The sequence below is a fragment of the Lagopus leucura genome, unplaced genomic scaffold (genome assembly GCF_019238085.1).
Source record: "Lagopus leucura isolate 7727_CA_CO unplaced genomic scaffold, USGS_WTPT01 Super-Scaffold_100159, whole genome shotgun sequence".
Lineage (NCBI taxonomy): Eukaryota > Metazoa > Chordata > Aves > Galliformes > Phasianidae > Lagopus > Lagopus leucura.
This window is the reverse complement of record NW_024962335.1, coordinates 25,321,227-25,333,726: the sequence shown is the minus strand read 5'-3', so window position 1 is coordinate 25,333,726 and position 12,500 is coordinate 25,321,227. Positions and strand designations below refer to the sequence as shown.

At 45.8% G+C, this 12,500-nt stretch overlaps 1 protein-coding gene across 1 annotated transcript in view; it reads left to right on the top strand.

The window, feature by feature from the left end:
- The first annotated feature begins 3,117 nt into the window (after positions 1-3,117).
- LMO3 (LIM domain only 3) overlaps positions 3,118-12,500 on the top strand; it is a 55,617-nt gene continuing 46,234 nt past the window's right edge. The window contains exons 1-2 of the mRNA XM_042890257.1: positions 3,118-3,202; positions 9,030-9,243. Of these exons, the coding sequence (XP_042746191.1) occupies positions 9,038-9,243 (206 nt within the window). The 5' untranslated portion in view covers positions 3,118-3,202; positions 9,030-9,037. The remainder of the gene's footprint in view (positions 3,203-9,029; positions 9,244-12,500) is intronic.

Here is a 12,500-nt window from a genome sequence, read left to right as displayed (position 1 = left end):
CAAGTTTTGCTTTTCTCCATGTGCAGATCAAATCAGCAGCAAGGGGCTCTGTTAGTCTGCTACCTCTGATTGTGCTTTTCGGGTTCTTGCTCAGGTTGGTTGTGGCTGAGTTTTGTTACTACTTTGAGGGAGAGGGGGGCAAATCAAGAATTGTGTCACTGCACAGTGTGCTCGTTCCGGGAATCTTAATATTATATATGTATGTAAAAATGTAGAGGAGCTTAGTTTGAGGTGGGGAAGGGGGTAACCTGTCCTAAAGAGATGCATTTCTGAGGTTGCTTTGATTTTTAGTAAAAAGACCGGATTACGGGAGGGAGGGGTGCAGATGGCAAAGCACTTCAATGCTTTTAAATCTTTCTTGGGTCTTGAAAGACTTCTATAATATGAATGTCATTCAAATTTAGGGTATATTGTAAGCTGACATCTTTCAAAGCTTTGTGGAAATCTAGCGTGGTGCTTCTAATAGCAGACAACAGATATTCACTTTGAAGTCTGAAAACTGTGTTCACAAATTCTTAATCTGGTCTTTCTCCAACTGCAGATGGCTCTGAGAGGAAGATGCTTTGGATTTTTTTAACTTTATTTACAGTAGGCTAGGCTCAACATCTTTATTATAAAACATGAAGAAACAATCATCTGCGAGCGTGACTCAATATCAAAGCATGCCTATCTCTTCTGTGTTTGCACGTCTGTCTGTCTGTCTCTTGGTCAAAGCTCTTCAACACCTACAGCACATCCGCGTCTATTATTTTTCCCCCTCCACCACTAGGTAAAGAACAAGGCTCTGTCCTCAGCTTTTGGGGTGAGGATCCCGCAGGGGGAAACCAGCTTGCCTGCCTTCAGCTCAGAAAGTGTGGGCAGGGAGGTGGCATGGGTGAGCGATGCCCAGCACGTGTCCGGGCCAGGGGCAATGGGAGTGGGGAGCCCGCGGGGAGCAGCAAACTTTGACGCAGGAGTTTGCGCTCCTCTCTGAGCAGCCCACATCCAGCACTATGAGAGGATGCGTTTTCACCTTCAGGGTTTTTTTTCTCATTACTCATTAATAGAGAGATGCGTATCTTGCCTTTTTTATTATTATTATTATTTTTTTTTTCTTTTCCTTTTGCGTAGGCAACTTATTGTTTTGTTTAGGCAAAGTATTTGGGGCGGAGTGATGCGGGGGCACGCTCCCTGCTTCCCCGGCTCTGTTTCTGGAGCGCTCCCTGGGAAGGTGATCCTGAGCCGCTTCGGTAGAGGTCACTTGTGTGTGTGCGTGTGTGTGTGTCCCTGGTGTTTGTGTCTAGCATATGCATGTGGTTTTGCTGACTGCACTTGCAGGCTTGTAAATTTTCACCATGGGAAATTACCAACAAAGCCCAATCTGTCTCCTGGCTGCTTTGCACTTTCTGAGGGCGGCTGTACTTGAGCGAGCTGCAGAACGAGAGAGAAAGAGAGAGGGAGAGAAAGGGGGAGCGGGGAGGGGGGAGAGAGGAAGGGTGGGTGGGTGGAGGGGGAGAGAGGTAAATAGCCTTAAATCGGAAGGGAGCTGCTTCTCTGTGGTCTTCCACAAGAGCTGCCTGGGCTCTGCTGGCTCAGTAATAACTGAGTGACCTTTTCTTTTGCTGTATTATGTCTGGCTGGTAAGGGATTGCATTTTGCAGCTGATAAAGCCCTGACTTCATTCAACTCGGCTCCTCACACGCTGCTTTAGGTAAGTTGTCTTCAGCCAGGACGGAGACAGACAGCCTTGGACTGCAAGATACTAAAAGGAGGACACCTGTAGCTCGGATGCGGTCAACACAATTACTTGGCGGATCCTTGAGGACCTCATTATTTTAAACTTAAAGAATAGCGATCTCCCCCCCCATCTCTCCCACCCCCCCTTTATTTTTTTTCCCCAAACAATGCTTCTTTTTGACCTTTCCCAAGGAGAAGAGCTACAAAGCAGCCACTGTGCTTATTGAACTGCCTCCCCTCTATCGCTTAATTGAGAAGGTAAGTGAGGCAACTGTGTACATAAGCTTTGGGTCATTTGTGTATGTGTGTCTGCATCACTCTCTCTCTCTCCCTCTCCCTCTCTCTCTCTCTGAGTCATAAGCCGGGGCTGCAATCCATACACACATCCCTGCACTGCAACTTTCGCTCGAGCTGCAGCTCTGCTGAGACTGTTTTGTTTAAATCATGTGAGGCTTCATTATTTTTATGATGAGACATGAAATACATGCAAGCGGAGGATGCTGAGCGAAACCCATCTAACTGGATGTCTCGAGAAATAGCACTCAAAGTTAACAATGAATTGCAGCAGTCCCCCCTACCTCTCCCCCCACCCCCCCCTCCGCCTCCGTTATTATTGTTATTATTATTCTTGCTTCTTCCAGAGCCGCTCGAAACGTGCTCTCAATTACCAAGGGAGTAGCTTAATTTCCCACTCCCCGGCTCTAATCCGCCAGCCTCCCCGTACAGCAGTTTCATTTGCAGCCGGCTCGGCGCAGGGTTAACCCTTTGGGCAGCGCGGCGGCGGCGGCGGCGGCGGCCCGGAGGCGGCGGGGGAGCGCCGGGCAGCCCCCACCGGCCGCGGGTTACTCGGCAGGAGTCAGCGCTCCGCGTGGGAGCCTTTCGGGGTGGGGGGGCTTTTTGGCTTCCTCTTTTCCCTCTTCGCTCCCGGCGCGGCGTGTGACAACGTGACAGCTCCGTCGGTTCCGACAAAGCCGCCCACCGGCGCAGCGCCGGGACCCGGCGCCGAGGGGTGCCCGGGGACAGCGTGCGGCCGTGCCCCGCCGCCCTCCCCCCGCCCCGCGCCGGGGGAGCGAGCGCTCGTTGCTCGGGCCGGGCCTCGGTGCTTCCGTCAGGAGGAGCTCCGCGGGCGCCCGTACAGCGACTCATGCAGAAAAAGGAGAAAAGTTTTGGTAAGGCTGCTGGTGCGCTGGCTCAGTTCGCAGGAAGGTAGGGCCGGGGCGGGGAGAGGGGCGAGCGCGGTTCCCTCTGCTCTTCTCTCCCGCCAGCGTTCGCGTGTGCAGCGAGGAGACCCCCGTGCCCCCGGCTAGAGAGCCGCGCAGGACCGCCGGTGACAGCGGTGAAGCCGGCCAGGTGCAGCCAACCTCGCTGCGCGCATCCCCACGCCTCCCTCTGCCCCCACCGCCCCATCCCTGCTGATGCTTGGGAAAAGGAATTAGCACAAAAGGCTCGAGCGTCCGGCTCCGAAAGGGAGTCTTTGTTGTAGAGTGTATGTTTCTTATTTATTTTTTTATTTTGCATGTGAGCTGCATCAAAATTGAACTCAGTCTTGCAAATCTCTTGTTGGCCTTTGCCAAGCACTAGCACTTTGCTGCCATGGTAACTGTAATTAAACTGATAAGAGTGGAAAAATGTCAGTATCTCTGAGCCTTGCAGCTGCATTGGAGAAAAAGGGAATCAAATTGGTTCCCAGCACCACTGCTCTAAAAAAGGAGGGAGGGAGTGGGGAGAGCTGGGGGGGGGGGGGGGCCCCCCAGGGGTAGGAACATAGCTAAGCAGCTCCGTCCCTGAGATCTGGGTACATCTATTTGCTGTGATGTCCCTTAGGGGGCTACAGCCTGCAGGGATGCTCTGGGCCAGTGAACAGAGAGAAACAAGCTTTTAGGCCCAATCTCGCTTTCAAAAAGAGAAGGGGAAAGAAGAGGAGAAATCTTTTGTTTGGTGTCTCTTGGCAATCGACTAGCCATGTTGGCTAAATTCTTTTAATCTGTATCACTGCTCCCAGCTGTGGGACTGCATAACCATTTTTAGTTTTCACCTAGCCTCCTCTTTTTTTTCCCCCCAATCTCAAGCCACCTCCTTCATTAAAAATAAATAAATATATATTAAAAAAATCATATTCCTCTTTAGAAGAAGGGGCGAGAGGTGAAGTTTAGTTATATACCATGAAATATTGACTCAAAAGTATGCAGAAGTGTCTGTATTCAGAGTACTAAAAAAAACCCTTACTTTTATTATTATTATATATATTTTTTAAACCTGGAGTGTTATGGAGTTGCGGTTACTTTGTTGTGTTAACTACAGAAGCTGAGACTGTGCGGATGAATGGCACAGAACAAGAGAGCATAATGGAGGCAATCAACCGTTAGGCTGGTTCACAATGCAATCCAGGCAATTAAAAGCTCACCAGAGTTTAAATGAAATGGTTCTACTTATTTCTGTGCACCACACTGCACAGGCTATTATTTATGTCTCTTTTTTTAATTATGATTTCCCTTAAACTGTCAAATAACTCAGAATAGCGGGGTCTCGGAGGCGATAAGAATTTTCCACAGAACAATTTGCATGCCAATCTAAAACTAGTTACCACTCTTGATGCGCTGCATGCGAGCTCTGAAATGTTTCTTCCCTTCTGAAACCTTAACTTTTTTTTTTTTTTTTTTTTTTTTAAAGTCTGTGCGTATTGTCCTGAATAATTGGAGCACTGAGTGCCTATAGGATGGAGCTACAAAGTGGGAGAGCCTCTGAAAAGCACTCTCTTACTTTTTATTTCTTTTTTATCTTCCGCTGGATCTCCAGCTCTCTTGCTGACTGCACACTGTCCATCAGTCTGCTGTGTTCTAAAGACCACTGCACTGATATGTAATTTGCTCAAAACTGATTTCTTTTTTCTTTTTTCTTTTCTTTTTTTTTAAGTAGAGCAAGTTTTCCCTCTCTTGCTGTGCAACCCCTTGTCCTTGTTTCAACCGTGTGTGCTGCAGCGAAGGAGGAGTGAGTGGGCTTTAAAAGTTTGTGAGTGCTGTGGTGTGAGATACCATCCAGTACTGCCGTGGAGCATCCCCTGTGCCATGAACCTCAGCCGTCCTTGCAGCTTCTTGGTGCCTGCACACAGAGGCTGCTAACAGAGCTTGTTCTGTCAGAACTCCACACTCTGATTCCAGGAAAGGTGATCAGAGTGACATAAGTTCACGTCTCTGCCTTCTGTCAGGAGCCTGACTTAGCCTTTTCCAGCAATCTTTCCTCTTTATCCTGGAATTCATAGCTACAGATCCCTTGTCAGTGTTTCACTGTGCATTAACCACCACTGCCAGGGACAGGAGTCACTTGCATCCAACTTATCTGGAGAGACGGGGGGAGATCGAGGAGCTTACAGAATGGGTTAGGAAGTTCTCTCATCAAGAATTTGGATTGCCATTAGAAGTCTTATTCCTGGCAGTTTGAGTGCAGCGTTCTGAGGTTTGGTAAGGGGGAAAGAGAGAGAGGGATGCTGAGCAGGACCGGGAAAGTGAATTGGGCTGAAATAGAAGGGGTTTGCCTGACAGTGATGGGCACTGAAATGTCTCTGTACTGATTGCAGATCTGCTCCGGGATGCAGAGTGTGGACAGGAGTCCACCAAACTAAAGGGAAAACCAGGTTCAGTTTTTGCAGCCTGGGTGTAGCACTTTGGAGCCGTCCGTGTTTTGGGAGCTCTGCCTTCCTAGAGAGGGGGCAGCAGGGTGGCCAGGCAGCACGGTGTGCTCCTGGTATCACCTCAGGCTGCCCTGGGTGCTGTCAGCCTCAGAGCTCCTGTCTGTACTTGGGGATGGCCAGGTTGTGGGGCTGCAGCCTGTGGGAGCTGCAGGTACGCTGACTGATGCTCAGGGCAGCTATAAGCACACACGTTATTGGGAAGTGGCACTGTACTGGAGGTGGTCCGGGAGGTGATCTGCATTAGTCTGGATTACGCCTCACAGGAGAAGTAATCAAGTATTCCGTTCTCAAAATTAAGTGTTTTAATCCAAGTCTGTGAATAAAAGGGCATGTGCAGAGAATTCCGAGCTGCTTAAAGCACTTCTTGGGGCACTGCCTGTGTTTTGTTTTGACTCCAAAAATAAACTTTTTTTTTTTTTTAATAATGAAGCTGTAGTTTAATTTTAATTTTCATTAAAATAGAAGCAGCTTCATTGTAAGTAAAGTGTGAAAAAGATCAAATCTGTCTAAAAGGAAAAGCATGCCTTCCCTCCTATAGCTGCTGTAGACCAAATCCCAAATCCTTAATCTGGAGATGCTGCCAGCAGGATGTCAGGGCCACCTTCTCCTCGCCTCAAGCTCAGAAGTGTGGGGCTGTTAGCATGACCTCCGAGGGGCGTCTGCCCCTTCCCACTTCTCTCTGTAAAGGAGGGTTTGGGCTAACCAGCGTGACAGCGCTCTGTCTGCTTTCCGAATGTAGCAAGAGCCTCAAAACAGTGCCAGACTGTGTGCCACACAGTGCGTGCTGGGCTTGTATTTATAACACAATAATCTGGTGTTTGCAGCATTTTCCTTAAGAATTACCATGCTTGATTGCTGCAGCATGCTCAGATGCTGGCTTATTCAAGCCCTGTTGTTGTTTCATCTTGTTCCCCTTGTGGAGCGCAGGGCAGCCCATCAGCTGGGATCAGGGACGTGGCGTTCCTTATCAGCTGACAAAATTTTTACATCATGATTTTTTTCTTTAAAGCCCTTAACTGCATTAGCTGCTAGTTTATCCTGGCTTCCCTCAAGCTAAAGATTAAAGTCCCAGAGCAGTCCTCCTCTCTTCTGAACTTTTTCACTGAGTTCCACAAAGTTGCCAACTGCGGTTTGTTTCGCGTGCCTGTCCTCTGCGTGGTGGTAGAGGGGGTCAGGAGTAAGTGTGCTCTAAAGGGGTATTTATATATATGCAACTTCACAGATTAAGCCTTTTCACCAAGCAGATATATTGGCGATCCTATAAGACTGCTCTGTACCATTTGTCTGCTACAGGCGCTTTACAAAAGTCTCCGCTGTTTTCACTGTTCTTAGTCATTTCCTTGTAGTTGTGTTACGTTGCTGCTTCACTCCTGCACCCTGGGCTTAGGGGAGCTCTCTGGCAGCTGGATATGCTGCGGTGCTCACTCAGGATGAGCGCTGTGTGTTCTTTCCCAGCCCTGCCCAGCCACAGAGCCTGTGCAGGTCGCAGGCTCTCATCCTCCCATTTGGGAATGAGAAACAGACCTCACGAGTTGCTGAGCGGTGTAGGAGCATTGATTGGAGGGCAATGGGAAGGCAGCAATGCCATTTTGATACTTATGGATAGTAAAATAAAGACCTTGGATTATCTTGCTAGGAGGTACAGACATTCGGCAGCAGTATTGCCATGGTACTTTGAGGTGCTCGCTAGGAGAACTGGCTCTATAATTGAACAGCTAATTTATCAGACAAATATATTCATTCAAAATGCATGGTAGAGTGTGTTGCAAAGCTGGGAGCGGGGATGTTATATGTATGAATTACTATAGTAATAGTAAGAATTACTATTTCTAATTTGTTGACTAGCTTCACAGGTGAAAGTCATGAGTTCAACTTGATAAACCCTGCAAAGTCACATAGCTGGCTCTATACTTGCTGCGGTCCACGTACATTCAATGCGTTTCACGTACACGTATGGATCCCTGGGATGCCTCAGCTGGCACAGCGTTTAGCCTCTTGTCTTCACAGTGCTGATATTCATAAAGGCACGCTGTACCATCACTTCAAAGATTACACTCATTTTCATGTTTTCCTTACGAGACCTTTAAAAATGGGTAAAATAAAACACCAGCCGGTTCGTGTTCTCTCTAACTGAGACTGCCTTTCTGAGGTAGTGTGCTGCGGCACCGACGGAGATGCGCTGATAGAAGCTGGGGCTGCAAAGCGTTCCTAAGAGCAGTAGTGTAGTGTTCTTGATGAGGAGCTCTTGAATTTGCTGTTCTTTGTTACGAGACTATTTGACCTTTCCCAGTCTCTGAGTTAAGAACGGGGTGCCGTGCCCTGAACTTGGGAGAAGGATTCTTTCAGCAAAAGCATTTATTCTTGTCTTACAAAATTCTCGTTGTGATGCTCAGATGCACTCTAATGAGTAGCAATTTTTTTTTTTTTAGTTGCATCTCCGATTGGCTTAAAACAGCGAGATAACCTAGTAATCGAACTGTGTGTCTGTTTTCTTTCCTCTCTGATGCTTGTTTGATGTACAGCAAAGCATCTACAAGGCTATGATTTTGCTTCTTCTAAGAAATGACTTTCAGAGGATCAGTGTGAGTGTAATCGGCTGGCAGTTCATGAGACCAGCCAAGAGAGACCAGTCTGTAAGCACTTTGGGGCAGTGACCTCCTCTCCCCATTTACAGCAAAACTGAGGGCCATCGATTTTTTTGTATGGATCTCTAGAAGGCAGCTGTGGTGCTCCACATGCCATTGCTCAACTGTATTCCACTTTTGCCCATTCTGTCCCTTAAACAGTGGTTCAAGGGTTTGAACTGTTATTTCTGCTCCCTGCTATTGCATTCAAAGGTATACATAATTAATGGATACCACTAGACTCCTTTTCCCAAACTATCTGTTTGGCTAAAATTGGGATTAGAGAATAGGGCAGAGATTTTGTATCATTATTATTATTTTTTGTGAAAAACTAGTAACTGTCTGACCTTGTGCAGCTTATTTAAGGTCAGATTTTTCAGCAGGTCCTTAGACTGAAGGATGCAATGAGAGATAGTGGTACTGAAGTCTCTATGAATCTGATTGCTTCATTCATGTGCCTAAGAACAGAAATCTTAAAAAGCAAAACTCCTACTGCAAAAATATATGGGCCAAACCTCCCTGTAACTCTGCTCCCGTACCTTTGATAGCTTCAGTCTTTCCATCTCTAGAATCTAGAGTGTTCATATGTTTTATAGATAGTGCAAATTAGTCCAGACACACAACTTCAGGTATATTTGCTATTGCACATAGGCTGTTTGATTACATTTTTGAATGCTAAACATTGAGAATGTTGGGCAAAAGTGACTCTTTAACAGGACTGTTTTAATTTTTCACTGTAATTTTTCAATCATATTCCTTTTCAGCAAAGAGACCGGGTAAATGAGGTGGAACTCAGATCAGTGGAAGTTTCTGCTCTCAAGTTTATTTAATATTGTTTTCAGCTTGCTGTGGACTCGCCAGATTATGTCATCCTGTCTCTGCAGTTGCCTTTATAATGAACTGAGTGTGTGTGGGAGGGGAGAGGTGGAGGAAGAGAAGGCTGTGAGGCTTATTCTGGAGAGTATCTGTTTTCACCCTTCTCTCTTCTTGCTGTGTTTCAGGTATACAAATGCTCTCAGTCCAGCCAGACACCAAGCCGAAAGGTTGTGCTGGCTGCAACCGTAAGATTAAAGACCGGTATCTTCTAAAGGCCCTGGACAAATATTGGCATGAAGACTGCTTGAAATGTGCCTGCTGTGACTGTCGCCTGGGGGAGGTGGGCTCCACTCTGTACACCAAAGCCAACCTTATCCTTTGTCGCAGAGACTACCTGAGGTAGGTCGCACCTGTGTTGTGTTCCTTGAGAAACGCAGTGAGCCTGCTCAGTCCTTCCTGTGTAGGTAGTGGTGCGTATGCAGTGCTTGGAAGCTGCAGGACAAAGCATTTGTGGAGCATGAGGCAACCAGCTGCAGCAGAGAGGTGAAACTAAATTCAAAGGTAGTATCGCATGCTCTTGAGTTTTGTGATGCTTATGGTGAGGTGCTGCGCTGGGAGGGAGGTGAGAACAGAGTAACCCCTGGCTCAGCAAAGTGCTCCTGGAGAGCTGATCCTCCTAAAAGCAATGTAATGTTCAGCCTGAAAGAGCAGGGCGGCCTGAGTGGCCTGCAGCTGCTCAAGTGTGGGTTGCAATGCTGTGAGCGCTTGCTCCATTTGGCTGTGCGTATCCGCTTCTGCCCTTTGAGTTCACCAGAGGGATTGTGGTGGTGGTCGGAGCTTTAAGGAACGTTGCCATTTATCTGCTAGAAGCTGCACTGAGACAATCCACTCACCTTCCCTGTGCTAAATAACCCCATAGCCAATGGGCTCCAACCAGCCCACTGACCCGTGTGGGACCTGGGTGACCCAGCACTGCTTTTCAAAGGTGGCAGACCATCCTCTGGGTGATGCTTCTTGAATATGGCAAACCATCACCTGATTCTCTGCTTTCTTGTTTGCTTGTCAATCTTCTCAAAAACAATTGGGGTATAAATCGGCACAGTACCAGACTAGAGCGTGCATGTATAAATAGAGCTACTTGCAGAAGCTGAGGTTAATCGAGAAGTTTGGTCTCTCTGGGCTGTCAATAGTAAATAGAGAGAGAGAGGCTCCTCTGGGGTGATTCAGAGCACCTATTTCATAGAGGAGCACCTTCTGCCGTTCCCTGCAGAGGGGGTCTAGTGAGACTGGCTGCCCGAGGCAGGTGTGAACTTCTGGGAATATTTCCCCTGCTCCTGTAGCAAAGTCTTTTCCTTTTAAAGGGACATTCAAGTCTGTAATACATTGGGGAAAAATTAAAATTCTCTTTACGTGTGTTAACTTAAAAGTTCAGTGTAGGCACAGGTAGCAAATACGAAGTTTCCAGATTGTATGGCATGAGTAGGTTGGTACAGAAATCAGGATTAAAGTGTTAACAGCTCTTGGTACTCTGGCTCTCCGCATTACAACCTGTTTTTTCTAGAGTAGAGCAAAATTGTTTGCAAGTGTCTTAGGCGTTTGCTGAGCTGGAGCTGCAAAGCAGTTTAGTGTTCTTCAGACAGGGCCACTTGGATCTCTTAGTGGTAAAAGTGCTCTGCTACCCATTAAAGCTCCATGAGTTGAGCACAAGACGGAGTCTGCATCTTAAAAGCATTGTGTTAAAGCTGCCAAAAAAGTAGCTAAGAAAACCTTACTTTTAAAAATGAAGAGAAAACTGTTTCATGCAAGAAACAGAAGGGGATAATTGTACAGAAACCTAGGTTGCTTGTGATCTTAAATTGTGTTATAGAGAGAGAGTGGTACAAACAGCTTCTGGGGGCAAATTGGTGCTGAACCTAATATTTAAAACCTGTTTTAAGAATCTTTCTATAAGTGCCCGCAGGAGTAAGAAAACTCTACTGTGGCAATTTGATCCCCAGATTTACTGGTGGCTTTGAACTTACTCTCCCAAAGACTCACGCAACAGATCGAGTGTTTTAAAATCAAAACCAAAAGTGATTGAGTAGTAGGGATATGAACAAAACATTTCCACATTACACACGTGTGCATGCATCTCATTGCTCTCTGGTATTTAAAGGTCTATCAGGAATAAATATTTAGCAATCAGAATGTTAAAATTCATACTATGTGACTCAGAGAAAGGCGACTGTGATTTTTACACCGTGGTTTATCTGTCACAAATGCTTTCAAAACTGATTTTTTTGTTATTTATTCATCTGCAATATTCACGTTTGCACCAGTGAAACCAGCATACATGGCAGATCCTGTAGTCAGTCTAAAGATGTTTTGGATTTTGTTTCTGGATTTATCCAGAAGTCTTTGTGAAGTCTTAATGAAAGTCATAAGCCTTTCCTTAGTGATTCTTGTGAATGCACAGATTTAAACTTGGTATTTACTCTAAATTTCATACTGATGCACTTAAGGTAATTGCAGATAGTTTGCCTCATTGCGTCTTATATACTTGGTTATGCAGTGAACCTATAAAAGTGATCTTTTTAATGTTAATGTAGAAACTAGTTAAATGTTCTCTAGCTTTGTAGTCAAATAAGCTTACATATTTAGCAACTCACTTGATATCAATTTAAAGAAAAAATTACTTAGCAATAATGATCAGATTAGGGTTCGATTGCATTTTCAAGCTAGCCTCTTTTTTGTTGTTGTTGTTGTTGTTCTTTTTAACTATAAAGGAAGTGTTTGCTACATACAAAACTGTTCCAGCTTCCTATTAATTTATGTGGTGCCCTCTAGAGGATATGTGGCTTGTATGATATTATAAAGAGTAAAATTGCTTATTAACTTCTCTCTCTGTGTTCATTATGTATTTCAGTAAGACAACCATTCTACAGATACTATAGGCAATAATGTAGCCAATTTGTGTGCTTTGACATCCATGGTTAATTCAGAAACTATGTGATTGTGTCTTTGGCTATTTGCAAAAATGCTTCTAATATCTCTCACTTAGAAATGCCTGCCAAAAAATATTAAAGATTCTCTCCACTGTAATGCATGCTCTTGTTTGGCATTTGAGCCTTGAGATACCTACTCTGAGTCTTTTATAAGTACTCTCTATCGCCAAGACTTCAAATCTTGCTTTGTTTTAGCTCTCCCTTTTGTTAAAATAAGTTAATTTTATTATATTAAGACCTTACTCTCTAGGATAGAGGGGGTCATGGAGATGGAGGTAATGAGCTTGGAAGATGTTCTGGGTGTGAGAGGCTTTCCCCTGCAATCTGATTCAACTAAGTCACTCCAGTGATTTCAGAGGTGGCATGTGGCACCCAGGGTATTGGAGTGGTCACAGCAGGAATGAGCTCTGTTTTGTTAACGAAGATGAGAACTGACTTGAGTAAAGAATGGGCTCAATGTTAGGAATAACATACGTGGTGAAAATGATATGCAGAGTACAATTCCCCTGCAGGCTTCTGTCTCCTGCTTATACACTCCTGGGTTAGAAAGTGAAGACTTAATTTAAGGAACTTAGGTTTATGCCAGTATTTCAAGTCCATTTACAGTAAGTGAAATATGCGAGAAGTTGGCTTGGGGGGGGGGGGGGGGGGGGGGGGGGGGGGGGGGGGGGG